The 20120-nt window shown below is 34.6% G+C and overlaps 2 protein-coding genes across 3 annotated transcripts in view; both read right to left on the reverse strand.

Annotated features, from left to right (window-relative positions):
• The window catches only part of LOC115989652 (protein ACCELERATED CELL DEATH 6-like), a 40801-nt gene extending 35894 nt beyond the window's left edge, over nucleotides 1-4907 (reverse strand). For both annotated transcript variants that reach the window (XM_031113454.1, XM_031113455.1), the window contains exons 1-2: nucleotides 4759-4907; nucleotides 1984-2072 (exon numbers count right to left, since the gene is read on the reverse strand). The gene's annotated coding sequence lies outside the window, so the exon portion shown is untranslated. The remainder of the gene's footprint in view (nucleotides 1-1983; nucleotides 2073-4758) is intronic.
• LOC115989962 lies at nucleotides 798-1499 on the reverse strand. Its single transcript, XM_031113825.1, has one exon. The coding sequence runs from the start codon at nucleotides 1497-1499 to the stop codon at nucleotides 798-800; it is 702 nt and encodes a 233-aa protein (XP_030969685.1).
• Nucleotides 4908-20120: the final 15213 nt, after the last annotated feature.

Here is a 20120-nt window from a genome sequence, read left to right on the forward strand (position 1 = left end):
GGTGGTGATGGTGGGCAGATGGGGACAGCTTTGGAGGGTCCGTGGGTAGCTGTGGTGGTGATGGCAGAATCGGCCACCATCAACAGCAAACCCAGCAGAATCGGCTACCATCAACAACACCACCACCAACGGCCAAACACACCAACATCCATACAAACCCACCTCCATCACAGCCCAAGCCTCAAACCACAACCACAACCACAACCACAACCACAACCAAAATTCAAACCCATCAACACAGATAGAAAACTCATAATTGCGACTCCCTTACCAACACCGAAAACTTAAACCCACAAACATAGCAAATCCAAACTCATAAATCTTTAGATCAGAGACCCGTTGGTTCAATTGATGGCGAAGGAAGATTTTAGGATTTCGACCCTTCCTTGGTTGAGCTTGAACTGAGAGATTTGTGGTGGTGGCTTGTGGTAGCGGCAACTGGTGGTTTGCGGAGGAGCAGTGGAGGTTCGGTGGAGAGCTAGAAGAAACTGAGTTAGAGTGATTGGTGGAGGCTTTGTGTAGAAGAAAAAATGAAGACTGAGGAGATGAGGAGAATAGAAAGAAAGAATACTAAAAAGAAAGAACGCTTACCAAAAAAAGAGTCTATGAGCAAGAGAGAGCCGTTGGGTGCAAGTTTTTTTTTTGATAGTCAACACAAATAGCTTTCATTAACTTGAACAATTGTTCATCAAAAGAACATCTCTATGCACTTGGCATTGAATCATTGGTGGGGTGTCTTCCACCCACACTACACAATCATTAGTAAATTTGGCATTTTGAGCCAATACATGAGCAGCCTAGTTTCCTGTTCTGCGGACAAAACTAACTTCCCAATCTGGAACCCACTGCTTCCAGCGGCTTGCACCAGAAATCATCATTTTTATTGAGCTTGGCGGCAAGCACTTACCCAGCAAGGCATTTGCAACAAGCTGAGCATCCCCTTCCAGAATAATCTTCTTCAAACCGAGGTCCCCTGCTAGCAAAAGGCCTTCTTCAAACGCTTTTGCTTCAACTTCCACAGCTCCTAAGGGAAAATTCAGCTTCTTACTCATTGCTCCCATGATTTGGCCTTGGTCATTTCTAATCACAACACCAATACCACAGCTGCTAGACTCCTTAAACACAGCCCCATCCACATTAGCTTTATACCACCCCTCCCTAGGCGCCATCCAAGCTTGAGATCTCAGCACCACAGGAAGCTTTTCCCTTGAATTCCCAATTCTGAATTCCTCCACTAGCCGCTCAGCCTCCTTAACAATCACCTTTCCTGCCTTGCCCCTTCCTTCAAATTTTAATGAGTTCCTATTTTTCCAAATGCACCAAGCCGTAGTCGCAAAACACTCCCAATCCACCTCCCTGCTGCCTTCCCAAAACTTCCACACAATCTCCATGAAATCACGATGAGCACATCTGAATTTCGGCAGCAGCAGATTGGACTCTCTCCACACAGCCCCCGCCACCTCACAGTCCCATAAAGCATGCCCTGATGACTCTACCATTCCACATACCCCACACGCCTCCTCAATAGGACATGACAAGACAAAGCTGTAGGTTCCCTAAGTTGAATGAAATTACTATATTGTCACTGAGTTTCAATTTTCTAGTTTTAAAAACACTCAAAATCTGTTTTCATTTTCCATCACCCACGTCCTTTTTTTTGAGTATTTGAGTCACAAAAATAGTGATCCAAAACTAAACCAAACAGATGCTCACCCGTGAGATCCACTCGGCTTGGATGATGAATCACTTTGTTTTCATCCTATCCAAATAAGCTCTTAAATTCTCACCTCATATATTGGAAGTTTGTAACTAGTAAATAAATAATAAATAAAAAAGTTGTTACATAAGTGGAATCGCTCCTTAATCCTTCCTAGTAAAATACCAAATTGTACACCATAATAATAAAAAATAATAAATAAAAACTGTAGTATTATTTCGGTTTTCTAAACTTTAACATCTGAGGATTGGAATAAACATGCTTACCAGAAGGAATCCGGTGCTTGTCAAACGTGCTTTCAACAACTTGGTTTCTGCTACCGCCTCGACCTTGTCTGTCTCTATTAATGAACAACCTTAAAAGAATGGAAGAAACAGAAAATGTGAGGATTGCGTCCGAGAGCAAGAGAGATGATGAGACATTTTAAAAGAACAGAGAAAGATTAAATTTTAAGTTATGAAATCTAAATAGCCTATAAAGATGCAACTAGAAAATTTGTTCGCTCACACTCGCGGACATGGAGACAGAAACACATCCGCACACACATATATTTGCTGACCATATACAAAATCACTTACATCTAGCAAAAGAAAGATGCTTAGCTTGCATCTAACAAAAAAGATTCTTGGCTTGATATGAAATGGAACCATATCCCGAACTTAAGTTTTCTTTTACTTTATACTAGGCTTGATCCGAAGATAAAGTCATAAACATTTATACCAGAGAATGCTTTACGTTGTCATTTCTAACACCACACTGGAGCAAGATGTTTTTAAAAAAAAAAAAATTTTATTACTTTCTAACTTTTACTACCCATTTTTCCTTTTGTTTAATTTATTTTCCCTCTTTGATTCTAACGCCAAGTCTAGGGCTCTAGTCCCTCCCCCGCTCCCCTTCTCCCTCTCACCCAATCCCTTCCTTCTCCATCTAAAACTGAACCCAGGCCAAAGCTTCATGGCCATCTCTTCTTCATGGCTCCATCGCTGCTGCCATCACTCGTGGTGGAAGAGAAAGGTTTCTGTTTTTCCTTTTTCTTTTTTTTAATGGTGGTGGAAGAGCGAGGAACCGGGTTTTGTGATGGTGGTGGAAGAGGACTTGGCTGGGTTGTGAGAGTGGGTGGCTGCGGTAGTTTTTTGTGGGTCTTGCGGTGGTTCAGTTGATTGGATTTATGGTGGTTGTGGTATGAGTGGTGGGTTTTTGGTGGGTGGGTGGGTTTATGTGGTGGGTTTGTGGTGGTTGTGGTATGAGTGGTGAGTTTTTGGTGGTTGTAGTATAGGTGGTGGGTTTTTGGTGAGTGATTGGGGTTTGTGAACTGGTGGGTTTGTGCTATGGATGGTGAGTTTTTTTTGGTGGGTGGATGGGTTTGTGTGGTGGGTAGTGGTGGCAAGTGGTTGTTCATATTGCTTCCAAGAATAGAGAGAGACGGAAATGATGAGAAAGAAAGAAATGAAGAGAAAGGAAAAGAAAAAGATGATTAATAAAAAAAATAATAATAAAGGATGAATATTTTAAAGAAGTGATAAAAAATAATTTTTTTTTTTTAGAATGAAAAAAATGAAATTTTTAATCTGAGGGTGTGTTTGGATAGAACTTATTTTGTTGAAAACTGAAAACTGAAAATACTATAGCAAAATAATTTTTAAATGTGTAAATAATACCGTAGGACTCATTTTTAATGAAAAAATTGATAAAAAATGAAATTTGTGGGTCTATAAACAGTGCACAAATGCACTGTTCAGGGAAAATTGGTCAAATGTTGCGGTTACTATTCATGTACAGTACATAAACAGTAGCAACTTGTGAGGGGGAAAACACGTGAGAAAAAAAAAAAAAAAAAAAGAGAGAAAATGCAGAAATGGAAAACGCAACGCAGAGACGTGAACCCAAACACACACTGAGTGAAATATAAAATGATATGTTAAATTAAATAAAGTAATATTTTAAGTTGATAAATTTTATATTTTTTTAGCATTTATGATATGGGTGCTCTAAGTAAATAGTATCAAAATTCGCTTTGGTTTTAGTAGTCTTTTATCCTGCCATCGTAATTACCTGCTTTTTATTTTCATGATTTTAAAATATCTTCTCAGGGGAAAAAGAAACCGAAACAGAATGAAGAAAGAAAACCTTTTGGGGGAGGAAGTTTCATTTTGTTTTGAGAATAAAGGTACATACTCTAACAGACGTCGTTTGGTTGAGCTAGAAGATATCAGTCACAAAGGATAATTGATGATAAGATCTTCGATCTGAATAAGTATACTATACTACTACCTTCTTTGATGCAGAATGCATTTAGGCCTAGATTGTAAAGGCTCACTTTTTCGTGCTTTTTCTTTTCCTTTGTTTGTGTTTGTGAAAGACACTAAAGTTTAATTTGGTACACGAGTTCAAATAATATATATTTAATTTTTAAATAATATTATACATTTTTTTATATATTTTTTTATTTAAATATATTTTTAAAAAAAAAAAATTATTATTTAAATACAGATACCAAACGATCCTAAAGCTCTCTATCCCCTAATTAAAAAAATACAATAGTCCTTTTTTTGGGGAAAAAAAACATAGTACCCTAGTCTAATTCTCCAAAAGCAGAATAAAAAAGAGGGGTTTTGTTTTCGAAAAAGAAAAATGAATCTGTAAGGGAAAAAACAAAATCACAAAGTTCCATGCTTCCCAACCAGCATTGAAGGGATGAGACTTGTACACGTGACAAGGCGAGAAACTTTTCAAACCACCTTTTTAGAATTAAAGATCCCCCAAAGGAGAAGAAGATTTGAATTCTCTTTACAAGATTTTTGACAGATGATGAGAATTATTGGTAAAAGACCCATGAAATTTAAGGTTTGAGAGAGAGGAAATTGCTAGCGCTCATTACGGTTTTGGAGAAGTAATAGCTAGCATTACTTTAAAAGTTTTAAGGACGAAAAAAGAAAGAAAAAAAAAATCTTTTTATAATAGTTCGTGAATGAAAAACAAACCTTTTAAATTGAAAATTGATGAACTTAACACCTAAGGCTTTGCAAAAAAAAAATGCTCACCAGAGGTAATCCAGTTCTTGTCAAATGGTTCTTCAGACGTTTTCCTTTTTGGGCTCAGAAATTAAATCTTCAAAACTTAGATCAACATTGTAGAATGCCCGAAGAACTTGACTCCTGAAATATCTGCATTGACCTTGCTCTCCTAAAACCATCGATGAGTTTCTCAAAAAAAAAAAAAAAACCATCGATGAACAACCTTTAAAAAAAACGTGACGATTGTGATTGACGGCAAGAGAGAAACAGGATGAAACATTTAAATAGAGTGGATAAGATAAGGTTTTAAATTGTGGATCAAAATAGCCGAAGAGGATGGTACAACGTGTACAACTTTATTCCCTCACACTTGCACGTATGGCCCAAAAAAAAAAAAAAAAAAAAAAAGAAGAGAGAGAGAAAATTAAGTACTTCCAAAACACATTAAACACGAGAATAACTTTAACCGTATTGTTTAACCAAAAAAAAAAAAACTTAACCGTATTGTAATCATTTATAGCAAAAGCAGGGAGTCTAATAAGCGGTACAAGGACAAGTTCTTCATTCTTGTCCTTTCTTAGGAAGAGAAGGAAGCAGGAGACAAAAAGACGGTGTAAGAGGAAGAAAAATGCTATAACTATCATAAAGTTTATCACAAAATGTTAACAACCTAAGGGCATCCACAACCGAAAATGTCATCCTATCCTATTTTATTATCTCAAAAAATTACTTTATTAATTATATCATATCATTTTATAATACATTTAATATCTCAAAATTCTATTTATTTTCCCATTTTATTTAAATATTCTTTTTTAATCCTTTTTTTACGATTTCTCTTTTTCTCTTCCTTTTCCTCTCTTTCTCCCTCAACCTCTAGCACTAGCCTTAACCTCTAGCAAACCCATACCTAGCAAAATCACAACAAAAAATCACCCAAAGCCACATCGATCTCGCCACCACAACAACTACCAAACAACCACTGACCCAGTCTTCAAGCCATTGCTGCCGCCATCGTCGCCACCCAAATCCGACCCAAACATCGGAAATCCATGCTCAACTGCGATCTCCACATCCCACGCCCAACGCTAATCACCACACCTAACGCCGATCTCCACCCCACACCCAAACACTGATCTTTGCGCCAAACCCCAAACGCCGATCTCCATGCCACCACACTGATCTACAAGGAGAGAGAGAAGAGAAATAATGAGTGTGTGGTGGCTTACCATGGTTGGTGATAGTGGGTTAGGCCATGGTGTGGTGGCTATGGGGTTTTGAGTCTGACGAGAGGAGAGCAAAATGAGAGAAAGAAGGAAGTTAGAGAAAAGAAAAGAAATAATGAGAGAGAGAGGAGAGAGAAAGTTGGTCGGAGTTTTTTATAAAAAGTATGAGAGACACAATTAAAAAATAATTTTTAGAAATACAATTGTGCTACAGTAGCATCTTATTAATAAGATGCTACTGTAGCACCATTGTAAAAAATTTTACAATTCTGAATGTTTACAAGTCCAAATGCTGGGTGATTTTTGGCTCCTAATGCTAAATAATCCTTACATTTCCCATTTGGCATTCCCACTGGAGATGCTCTAATAGATTAAATATTTAAATTACTTTCTTATGGCGAGTAATACCATTTATGTGAGAGAAAAGAGTGGTATGTTATTAATTATTATACATAGGGAGTACTTTATTGTTCATGTGAGATAAGGAAGTAGTATGGTTTACTCAGGAGCATCTAATAATTGTACTCCCTTCTCTCATATAATAGGGGGTATGTAAGGGAAAGACACTTAAAGGTAACTGCAATTAAGTAGTTAATAATATAATATATAAGGATCAATACAACTTAACCCAAAAGTTTAACTCTATGAGTTGGGGCTCAACTATCTTATATTCATCATTTTTTCTCATTATTATTCAATTTATGACTTCACTCAAACAAATATACCTAATAGTCTTCCCTCACATTTGAGTCATCCAGGGGAACAAGACTTACACTTCCATGTTGATGAGAAGTGCACCGTTGACAATATTACTTTGTTGGGACTTTCACCAAGATCATCTATGTGTAAGTTGGATGGGCCTGCTTTGTGCAATGCACAGTTTGTGTTGGCTCCAAATATATGTAATCTCTCCCTGCTCTAATTGCAAAAGAGACCTCATTAATTATATCATATACAAGCCACAATTAATTAATTTATGTTACTGTACCGATGGAAGAACCTAATAATTTTATCAAGAGTAAATATATATATATATATGTGTGTGTGTGTGTGTGGGGGGGGGGGGGGAACTTTCCTTAAATGGATTGTAAATAGGGATGACAATGGGGTGGGGTGGGGCCGAAGGATGAGATCTTCAGCCCCGCCCCTCATGGATTTTTCTTGCCCCATCCCTGCTCCACCCCGCATGACAGGAAAAATTTCTTGCCCCATCCTCGCCCTTTAAGGCCCTATGAAGACCCGCGAAGCCCCGTCCTACACCGTAAAACTTTATTTCTTGTTAATTTTCCCTACAACTATTACCATTTTTTCAAATAAAATGACATGTTTCAATAATAAAAATATGCTTGAAATTATAAATAAATTTATCCTATCAAATCAAACTAATTTTTAGCAAAAATTGAATAATATTATCTAAATGTTTAACAAGACAATGTCACAACAAAAATCTCATAGTATGACAAAATAAAATAATCCAAACTCCTAATACATAACAAAATAAAAATTGCCTAGTTCTTCAAAAAGAGTCTCCACTTTCTTCCATCATTGTGACACCACTTTCTTCTTCATCATCATAATCATCCAAGATATTTTGGAATTTATCTTCAATTCCATCTATGGTACGATAAAATTATAATTTAACCCTTATTAATGCTGGGCGGGGTGGGGTGGGTCTAAAAAGTGTAAGCCCATCCTAGCCCCGCCCCGTGGTGCAGGTCTAAAATCTCACCCCATCCCCACCCCACCACTTTCGCGGGGTGGGGAAAACCCTCACGGGGCGAAGCGGGGAGGGGCGGGTCACGCGGGGTGGGGAAAAATTGCCATCCCTAATTGTAAACCATTATCTTAAGAGCACTCGTTAGCATGACCCTATATATATACACGCCATAAAAACTACTTTTGTCTAGAAGCACAGTATATATATATCTGCAAGGGTCAATTGATCGAGAGACAGACTCGACTGATCAAGAATTGATTTCTGCAGAATTTTATTCAGGACCAAAGCCCGCGAAAACGTTTAGGATTTGTGTCAAACACTACCTAGTGTAAAAGGAAAACTCTAAATACATTTCAGAAGTTTTTGGAAGTCTTATGAGTTACTCTTGTGAGATTTATGAGGTTTCTAACCTTCTAACTCAATAAGCATCTACCAGAAAGAAGATCTATATTCAAGAATTGGTGGAATAAGTTGCTGCATACAAGATCAATAACTGCTGATGATCTAAACCTTTAAGTGGAATCTCAAAGTCACAAAAGGGGGTATTTATGTGCGAAAAATTCAGATAGAAGAGTTCATGAATTCAGAACTGCGTGTGGTCACGTGAGTTAGTACTACAAAAGGTAGCTTTAGATTTAGGGAAAAATCTATTGTAAAACTTCCATTCTATCATAGTAAATTCGTTGCCTTGAGGATGGTTTATGTTAATTCCTCCCTAGGTTTTTACCTTGAAACTGGATGGTTTCATTGGTTTTCCTAGGTCATCATTTGCTTGTCTTCTTTATTTTTCTAAATTGAGTAATATGATTGTTTGTGCTTAACCTAGGTCTGAATGATATATCTAAATATCAACTTTGTTAACTAATTATGTTAAACAATCTAAGTGTTCAAAGGTCTAAACAAACTAACATAGTTTAGTAACTTTAGTTAATAAAGTGGATTCATAGTAGTTTAAAAAAGTGGGCAAAACTTAGGTACAATATTTATGTGTTATTTATTAGATTTTCTTTTTAAAATTCAACCATGTAGCTATTTAACTAAAAATTCAATTCCATTCTATCATGGTAAATTTGTTGCCTTGAGGATGGTTTATGTCAAATTCTCCCTAGGTTTTTACCTTGAAACTGGACGGTTTCATTGGTTTTCCTAGGTCATCATTTGCTTGTATTGGAGCATTTTAATATTAAATAATTAAAATAAGTAAATATTATAACATAAATATAAAGATGTGGGAGTGAATATGAAAGATGAAGAGTTGTGAAAATGTTTAATCCCACATTGAAAAGGAGAGAGACTTTTTTATTCTTTTTAATTGTGGTGATTAATGGGCTAACATGAATTGTCTCAGATATTGGGCTAGATACGTGCGCAAGGGGGAGGTGAAGAGTGGAGGTATCAAAAATGGAAATGAATCAGCCCCTTGGATCCTCCTACTTGACAGCCCATTCAGAGTAATTATCATATCCGTTGATGAGTAAATGGCCCGAATTAATACTTCATTTTTATTATGGACAATGAAGAGCCATTAACCCACTTAATGGACTATCCGTCTGGGCCTATTCATTCTTCAGAAACTCCTTATCTCACCATTAATTGTGTAACTCCAGCCCATCAGATTAATATCCAACAATTAATCTTGTAACACCCACTACATCAAAATAATTGGACCTAATTAATCAGAATAAATTGGGTGGTAATTTCATAAGGCCCATTGAGCCTATAAATAGACTCATTCAGACCTAATCCATGTTACTGAAATTTACAATACACACCCAAAAAAAAAAAAAAAATAGAGAGATTATTGGCAAGGAAGGGTGTTCTTTCTGGTGGAGCTTTGGGCTTGAACACTTTGTGCAGAGGTTGTTCTAGCCATACGACACTTGTTGGGCTGTTGTGTCCTGGGGGATACAAGTCAGAGAAGGTCTGCATCGGTTACAAGAGTTAGCCAACCAAGAGCTTGAATCTCCTTAAAGAGAGCGAGTGTCGCGCCTTAGTCTAAATAGTGTTGTGTATTTCCTTTCTTTATATTAATAATATTCAGAAGTATTATTCAGTTTCTCTTTGTGCATTATTTCCATTATTATTGTGTTTGCACCAACAATTTTAAGGAGATTCAATACATGGAGCCTACACAAGAGAAACCAAATGAGCTTGTTGGAGATCTCAACAAGCCCTTTCGCTTTAAGGGAGCCCATTTCAAGAGGTGGAAAGGAAAGGTCCTCTTCTACTTGAGTCTTCTCAAAGTCTCCTACATCCTCACTGACAAGAATCCGTCAAAAGTTCCTACCGATGAAATGAGTGAGGAAGAATATATTCTCCATCAAGAAAAAATAGATAAGTATACAAAAGATGAATATAATTGTCGCTCTTATCTATTGAATTGTCTTGCCGATCATTTCTATGATTATTATGATACAACTTACAATTCTGTTAAGAAAATTTGGAAAGCTTTACAAAGCAAGTATGATACCGAGGAGGCAAGTGCAAAGAAGTATGCTGCCAGTAAATTTTTCCGTTACCAAATGGTGGATGGAAAATCGGTGGTGGATCAAGCACAAGACTTCCAAATGATTGTGGCAGAATTGAGATCCGAAGGCATAAAGATTGGAGACAATTTGGTGGTAGCTGGCATAATTAATAAACTACCACAATCTTGGAGGGAGTTCCAAAAGACTTTGCGGCACAAACAAAAGGAGACATCCTTGGAGACTTTGATCACACGCATACGTGTGGAGGAGGAGGCTAGAGGACAAGATGCACTCATGACACAAGAGAGCAATGATAATTCCACCATAAAGGTAAACCTTATTTCATCCAATAATAATATGTCCAAAAATCATTTTCCTAGAAATGTTCAATTGAAGCCTAAAAAAAGAGCCTTTAAAAATAATAATAGACCTCAAGGAAGGGGAAACCCAAATAAAAATTACAATAAGAACCAAGGACCCCCTTCACAAGATCAATTTAATAGATCCTGTTTTGTCTGTGGCAAGAGTGGGCATATCAGGCTAACGTAACCGAAGAGCCTTTAGTGGCTATGATTACAGACATCAATATGGTGCAATATGTTGAAGGGTGGTGGGCAGATTCTGGTGCTAATAGGCATGTCTGCTATGATAAGAATTGGTTCAAATTGTACACTCCTTTTGAAGATGAAAAAACTGTTATGCTTGATGACTCTAGTAAAACCAAGGTTCTTGGGAGTAGTGAGGTTGAATTGAAATTCACTTTTGGACGTGTGCTAACATTGAAAGATGTACTTTACACTCCGTCCATGAGGAAGAATTTGATGTCAAGTTTTTTACTTAACAAGGCTGACTTCAAGCAAACTATGGAATCTGATAATTATGTAATCACAAAAAAGGGATTATTTGTGGGCAAAGGTTATGCTTGTGATGAAATGTTTAAATTGAATATTGAGAATAATAAAGCATCTACCAGTTCAATTTATATGCTTTCTTCTATTAATTTTTGGCATGCTCGTTTGTGTCATATAAATAGTAGATATGTGGGAATCATGAGTAGTTTAGGATTAATTCCAAGACTGTCAAAAGATTTTGAAAAATGTGAAACTTGTAGTCAAGCTGAGATTACAAAAAGGCCTCATAAAAATGTTGTAAGAAATACCGAATTGCTTGAGTTAATTCATTCCGATTTATGTGAATTTGAGGGAATTTTGACTCGTGGAGGAAATAGATATATTATCACTTTTATTGATGATTTCTCAAAATATACAACTATTTATTTGTTGAAAAATAAAAGTGATGCTTTTGAAAAATTTCAAGATTTTTTAAAAGAAGTTGAAAATCAATTCGGTAGAAAAATAAAAAGAATAAGAAGTGATAGAGGCCGTGAGTATGAATCAAGTGCATTCAACTCATTTGCTCAGTCCTTGGGAATTATCCATGAAACTACTGCACCATATTCACTTGCTTCTAATGGTGTGGCTGAAAGAAAAAATAGAACCTTAATTGAGTTAACAAATGCCATGTTAATTGAATCTGGTGCACCTATACATTTTTGGGGTGAAACTATTTTAACTGCATGTCATGTTTTGAATAGGGTGCCACATAAAAAGTCACACACCACACCTTTTGAGATGTGAAAAGGACATAAGCCAAATTTGGGATATTTGAGAGTATGGGGTTGTCTTGCTTATGTAAGGCTTACTGACCCTAAAATACCTAAATTAGGTATAAGAGCTACTAACTGTGCTTTTCTTGGTTATGCGATTAATAGTGCAGCCTATAGATTTTTTGATCTTGAAAACAAAATAATTTTTGAATCTGGTGATGCAATTTTTCATGAAGAAAAATTTCCTTTTAAATTGAAAAATAGGGGGGGTGAAGAAAATATTTTGTCACAACCTAGTTCTTCTACTTCACATTTACAAAATCAAGAAAATTTTGAAATGGAACCTAGGAGTAAAAGAGCTAGAGTTGAAAAGGATTTTGGTCCTGATTATTATGTTTTTAACATTGAGGAAAATCCCCAAAATTTAAAAAAGGCTTTAAACAAAAGGCTGATCTTGATTTCTCTGATACATTTTCTCCGGTAACAAGAATTACATCTATTAGATTGTTAATTGCCATTGCTGCAATTTTTGATTTGAAAGTTCATCAAATGGATGCAAAAACTGCTTTTCTTAATGGGGACCTAGAGGAAGAGATTTATATGGACCAACCTGAAGGCTTTGTAGAGTCTGGACAAGAAAGCAAGGTATGTAAGCTAACTAAATCCCTATATGGCTTAAAACAAGCACCTAAGCAATGGCATGAAAAGTTTGATTCCTGCATGATTGAGAATGGTTATAAATCAAATGAATGTGATAAATGTATTTATTCTAAATCATGGAATAATTTACATGTTATTATTAGCCTCTATGTGGATGATATGTTGATTTTTGGCTCAAATATGCATGTTATAAATGAAACAAAAAATATGCTTAAAAGCCATTTTGATATGAAAGATCTTGGTGAGGCTAATTTTATTTTGGGCATGAAAATTACAAAAACATGTGATGGAATATATCTTGATCAATCACATTATGTTGAGAAAATATTGAGAAAATATAATTTTCATGATCACAAAAGTGTAGCTACTCCTTTTGATTCTAGTGTTCATTTATTTCCTGTGAATAACGATGATGAGATTTTTAATCAAAAGGATTATGCTAGTATCATTGGTAGTTTGCGTTATGCTACTAATTGTACTAAACCTGACATTGCATATGCAGTAGGAGTGCTAAGCAGATTTACTAGCAAGCCTAGTAAAGATCATTGGCTAGCTATTGAGCGAGTTATAAGATATCTAATTGGTACCAAAAATTATGGCCTATTTTATAAAAAGTACCCTGCTGTGATTGAAGCTTTTAGTGATGCCAATTGGAATACTTTGTCAGGTGATTCTTTCTCTACCACTGGTTATATTTTTACTTTAGGTAGTGGTGCTATTTGTTAGAAATCTAAAAAGCAAACGATAATTGCTAATTCAACAATGGAAGCTGAACTAATAGCATTAGCTTCAGCTAGTGAAGAGGCAAATTGGCTTAGAGATTTGTTATATGAAATTCCACTTTGGAAAAAGCCAATTCCACCTATATTAATTCATTGTGATAGCACTGCTGCAATTGGTAGAGTTAAAAACCGTTACTACAACGATAAATCCAGACCTATAAGAAGAAAACACAGTACCGTGCAATTTTATTTGAGTAGTGGCATTATAACTGTGGATTATATTAAATCTAATGATAATCTTGCAGATCCATTTACCAAGGCCTTGGCAAAAGATAGAGTCTGGAATACATCGAGGGGGATAGGACTAAAGTCCATAGAATCATGAGCCATGTATGAGGATACCCAACCCAAGGACCAGAGATCCTGAGAATTTGGTTAAATGGGAAAAACGAATCATATGATGGTCGTAAGAAATGCACTATTTATTTTTTTTAATTATTTATTCTGTAAATAATTTTTTAATTGTTCATCCTTATGATGTAAGTGCATTTATCCTGTAATGTGGAGAGGTGGAGTAAAAAACTCTTAATGAAATTTGTAGCTCGTATGAGTAGGGTGTCAGAATTACAAGAGCACCCTTGACAAATTTCACCTATGTGAGTGTGGGGGTGGGGCCGCTTCCTATGAGATTTGGACTTAATCTCAAATACACTCATGAAACCAGGATCAGCACATGGCCGTAAAGTGCTAGCTATAAAAGCTCATGTCAACACCTGGGTTGTTATATGTAAGCAGTGATGCTTAATTTCCCTAAAATAGTCCTAGTTCAAGTCGGAGACCACTACGACTCTGGAGTTGAGATCGTTGTTTTACTAAGTGAAGGTTCAATGCAGAGCACACCTTCATGATGCATAGTGACCCATCTTTATCTGGTAATCTCTCTTTAACTAAAATTTAATATTAAAATGAGTAGGGGATTGTTGGAGCATTTTAATATTAAATAATTAAAATAAGTAAATATTATAACATAAATATAAAGATGTGGGAGTGAATATGAAAGATGAAGAGTTGTGAAAATGTTTAATCCCACATTGAAAAGGAGAGAGACTTTTTTATTCTTTTTAATTGTGGTGATTAATGGGCTAACATGAATTGTCTCAGATATTGGGCTAGATACGTGCGCAAGGGGGAGGTGAAGAGTGGAGGTATCAAAAATGGAAATGAATCAGCCCCTTGGATCCTCCTACTTGACAGCCCATTCAGAGTAATTACCATATCCGTTGGTGAGTAAATGGCCCGAATTAATACTTCATTTTTATTATGGACAATGAAGAGTCATTAACCCACTTAATGGACTATCTGTTTGGGCCTATTCATTCTTCAGAAACTCCTTATCTCACCATTAATTGTGTAACTCCAGCCCATCAGATTAATATCCAACAATTAATCTTGTAACACCCACTACATCAAAATAATTGGACCTAATTAATCAGAATAAATTGAGTAGTAATTTCGTAAGGCCCATTGAGCCTATAAATAGACTCATTCAGACCTAATCCATGTTACTAAAATTTACAATACACACCCAAAAAAAAAAAAAAATAGAGAGATAATTGGCAAGGAATGGTGTTCTTTCTGGTGGAGCTTTGGGCTTGAACACTTTGTGCAGAGGTTGTTCTAGCCATACGACACTTGTTGGGCTGTTGTATCCTGGGAGAGACAAGTCAGAGAAGATCTGCACCGGTTACAAGAGTTAGCCAACCAAGGGCTTGAATCTCCTTAAAGAGAGCGAGTGCCGCGCCTCAGTCCAAATAGTGTTGTGTATTTTCTTTCTTTATATTAATAATATTCAGAAGTACTATTCAGTTTCTCTTTGTGCATTATTTCCATTATTATTGTGTTTGCACCAATAGCTTGTCTTCTTTATTTTTCTAAATCGAGTAATATGATTGTTTGTACTTAACCTAAGTCTGAATAATATATCTAAGTATCAACTTGGTTAACTAATTATGTTAAACAATCTAAGTGTTCAGAGGTCTAAACAAACTAACATAGTTTAGTAACTTTAGTTGATAAAGTGGATTCTGGCTATTTTGACCTAAAATTTAGAAAATGAATTTTGCATTTTAGCCATTTTGACCTAAAATATTTTAGGTCAAAACAAACGGAGCAGTACTAAGTGAATGTTTGAAATATGTTTTCATGATTGCTGCTACATTAATTTATATATTTCATTTAGTCAAATATTTGTAGCAACTCATTTTAGGTCAAAATGGCATGAGCCGTACTAAGTGAATGTTTGAAATGTGTTTTCATAATTGCTGCTACATTAAATTATATATTTCATTTAGTCAAATATTTGTAGCAACTCCAATATTTACTCTCTTTTTTAATGGTTCTTAAACATTTCTAGTTAGCATAATATATAGCGTCATGCTAATGTTAATCTCACGTATGAATAAGATGGTAACTATCAATTCATTGGTTGCTAAAAAGAAAAACCTAGCAATTCGTTGGTTGTGAATCCATTTTTTGTTATTTAAATATGGGTCATGCTAACGGGTGCCCTTAGGGCAATGGTTAAGAATCCATTTTAAGAAAGTTTTGACACTACTTTTATGAGAAATGGAAAACCCGTCAAAACATAAATTGTTTTTTTTTTTTCTTTTCCTATTAAAACTTTCTTTAAATAAATTATTAATCATATTCTAAGGACATCCGTTAGCATTTCCCTTTATATATTTATACTGAATGGTATAAATGTTACATTTAATAACAACGACTAATGGGACAGGGGACAATAACTTTGAAGATTAATTACCCACCAACCAGTTTTTCCTCACCGAGAGATATGTATTATGTATATCATATTGTCTCTCTTTTTAATTAATTAATTAATTTTAAATAACCAAACAAACAAATAACATGAAAAATAGACTCATGGCATTTACCTCTTTTTTATTTTATTTTTCCTACCGGAAAATATTAGAAGATTTTTTTTTTTTTCCCTATTAGCTTAACTAGTAAAGTCATCGTCGAATAAGAGATTAGAAATTGAATTTTGTCTACACAAAAAATCAATTGGCATGTGAATACTCCTTTGAATGGCCACGTCAAATCTATTTCAAATATTAGAATATGGAGCATTATATTTAATTACAACAATCTAGTACCATTTGCCTTCTTTATTGTAGTCCTTGAGCTCCCATATGAGTACATTTTCTTTTTTTGGATTATCCAAAGCCTAAATTATCCTCAGGCAGCCGTTCCGACGGCAAGACCATCAAAACTTCCATGGGATAGGTTTTATTTTACAGGATGTTCAAAGAAACGGCAACATGTGTTGTTGAATGGATCAAACTTGACATGCTCTGGGCAAGCGAAGAGACTCGGATGGTTTCTGATGATAATATATGTACCTTTTTTCAATGGCAGCTCTAGGAATTGTTTTGAGAATGTTCATTAAGAAACTTAACTTATACGAAATCTAATAAAAAAAGACCTTCATATATTGACAACAAAACACACACACACACACACACACACACACACACACACACACACACACACACACACACAAAAACACATAAAATCTTACAATTTCCTTCTACAAATTTTCATATTTTGAAATTTTTACATGATAGTCTTATTATCAATCTTCTCAAAAAAAAAAAAAAAAAAAAGTCTCGTTATCAATGTTACAAGCTACATATCTTTAAAATTTTAGTTGAATAAAATTTTTCTTGAACTTTTTCTTTTTATTTGTAAGGACCCTAATATATTTGTGAGAGACTGCGCCCATGACCCCCTTTTTTGAGTGTTGGTCCAAACCCACGTGAATGGGTGAGTCGTGTTATTGCCTCAAAAAATGAAGGTTCAATTAATTATATTTTCCTCTTTAGATTAAGGGTTTTATAATGTAGTCGCCACTTATTTAATTATTGGAATAAATAAGAAAACCAAAATTAAAAAATTCCTCATTTTATTGATTTCCAAATGAATTTACATTGATCATAAGAAATTACATGACTTTGGTCTTAGATACAATCTAAGATAAAGTACATGACTTTGTTTCCTAGTTAAAATCTGGAAATTGAGATTACATGGAAAAAACATTGATCTATCAACCCTTGATCTAAGCTTAAAAGCTATGTGATAAGGTGGAAAGGTGTTAGACACCCACCTTGCCCGGTCAAACTGATCTTCTAGACTATGGTGGCCAACATTCATATCATGTCATCTAATATGTTATCAATCAATTTGCATGTTGAATTTAATGTGTGTACAAGTGATAAATTCTAATTCAATTTATTAAGTATTGCATTTGGATTGAAAAATAAATTCAAGTGAATGTGTGTGGATGGTGATATCCTAGATTCAAGGATTTAAAAGAATTATGAAACAAACATGTTTTTCATATTTTTTTTTTGTGAATTTAGGATTAAAACTAGTGTTATGCATGAACATGTGATGAACAATCAAGAACATATAAAAAACAAATAAGAATATTCAAACATATTCAAGGGAATTTAAATAATTATTATCATGCTTTAATCTTAAATTCTTATCATGGCAATATAAAAAAATAAGTTAGGGAAAGTAATTATACCTTCATGCAAGATCCATACGGTGGAGGAGGAAACTCTTGGTCAAAGTCCCAAGGGTGGAGGAAAAGAAGAGTTAGGAGAGGGAGAGTGAGTCTCATTCAATACCTTGAGTCTTAAGAAGACCAAGATATGACAAGATTACTCAACTTCATTAGAACTCAAAAGAGGAGAAGAGAGGGGGTTTTGTGTGTGTTTTGGAATGGAGAGGGGATTTATATAGTAGTGGTGGAGAAAATATGAATGGAATGTCATTTAATAAGGGATGAGAAAGAATCATGAACCTAGATCTTATTTTAGCCTTTGGAGAAATCGGGTGTATTAAATGTAAAGATTGGTGGGAGTGAAGAGCAAGCAAAATTCAGTTTTCCCGCAACTACCATAACAATCTGTAGAACCAACTTCAAAAAATCATATCTTACTTAACTCTAATTGGAATTGTCTCATTCTTATGCTCAAATTAAAGCCCTGAATGTCTAGTTTCTGGGAAAATTAACTTCATTCACAAATTCAAAATATTCTAAGAGATATCAAGGAAATGGTGAGCAGAGCTCATTTGTTAAAAAATAATTTCAGCACAATTAACGTTAATAGGTCTCAAATTAGTTTCCAATTAACATTAATAGACTCCAATCACTCCTATTTTAGACTTAATTAGTTCCAAATTTACCCTAGTTAAAAGATAATTACACCAATTACTCATTAAATAATTAATATTTAACTATCTAATTAATAAGGTGTGTGCAACCTTACTATAAAATGTAGCTCTAACCAATCAAATTATGACATATCAATAATCTCAAATTGATTATAACTAAACCAATTGGAATCAATTGTTCATAATCACATATAGTCAGACTCAATTTGTGATAGTGAATCTCAACCATTAAAACTTGATTTGATGATAACTTTCAATTTGATGGTTCGATTAGGGTTTATGACCAATCGATTTGATTGTTACAACATCAAGATCATTTTGGTGAAATGAAATTAAGGATTTAGTGATCAGAATCAAGATGCATATTTTTAAGGCGAAATTACCCTTTTACTCTTTATGTGAGGTTAAATGCGGGTTGCAAAATGGAATGTCAACAATATTGTTAAGGGGATTAAAGTTTGAGAACGAAGTTTAAGAATAAATTTTGGTTACAAACTTAGTTGTAACCTAAGGCTACAACTCTCACTAAACAAATTAACATTACCAAATACTTTGAAAATGTAATAATTAAATTGCATGTTCTCTATGTTCTTAAAACACATGCCAAATTTCATGCCAATTGAATATTATTTACTATTCAATTCATAAATTTATTTTTTATGTATAATTTTAGACTACAAGATTTCAAAATTTAAATATTTGATTGACAACATAGTTATTGATATTTAATCTTCTTGAAATTTTGTAGGTATGAGAGATATAAGAAGAAAATGGAATTAAATGTTGAATTTGTTAAAATTCACATCCAATAAAAAAAATATTGAATGGAGTTGTAGCCTCAGTCTATAACCAAGCTTGTTGCCAAATTTTGTCCAAAGTTTAATTATGTTGGACCTAAAAAACATTTAGAATGGTCACAAAGTTTTTTTGAGGGTAAAAAAATTATAAATTTTTAAAATTTATACATAAATTTCTTTTTCCTGGGTCAAGGAGGTCCTGTGACCACCCTAGACTCTATGTAAAGTCACCCCTGCCTTTCTTTCCTCCCATTTGTAGCTTCCATCAAGTGTAACAATGTGCACCACCCTGTAACTAAGCTGCCTATGATTCTTGTCATAGTGATAGAAGGACAAAACATTCACTTCCAAGAGATGTATAGGGTTCAAATCTCTCATTCTCCGTTATAACTATCAAATTATCAAAAAATAAAAATATTTTACTTTGGTTTGAAACCAAGTAAAGAATAATTTTTCAGAATATTTATGGCTGATTAATGATAAGTGTGTATTAATTATCACTAAATATTTTTCTTCGACAACCTTAAATAAAAAATGGAAGAAACAGAAAATGTGAGGATTGTGTCTGACGGTCTGAGAGCAAGAGAGAGGGTGAGGCATATTAGATTTTAAGTTGTGAAATCTAAAAAAACCTATAAAAATGCAGTAAGTGGAAAACTTTCTTTCACACTGTCAACTCAATTAGTGATAAGACTAGGCAAACAAATCAGGAAGATTGGATTTGGATTCGACTTGACCGGCTTTGGGTTAGATCAAGTTCGGGTTAATTCTAGTGGCGTTACCTTCCTTAACCGTCCTTTCTTTCCAAAAATATAGTGAAATATTATTATTATTATTATTATTATTAAATTGAATGTTATTCTAGCTTTGAACACAAAGGCTGGGTTTGGATTGTAATGAAAGGTGTGTTTGGATATCGTTTATTGCAGAA

The sequence above is a fragment of the Quercus lobata genome, chromosome 5, assembly GCF_001633185.2.
Source record: "Quercus lobata isolate SW786 chromosome 5, ValleyOak3.0 Primary Assembly, whole genome shotgun sequence".
NCBI lineage: Eukaryota > Viridiplantae > Streptophyta > Magnoliopsida > Fagales > Fagaceae > Quercus > Quercus lobata.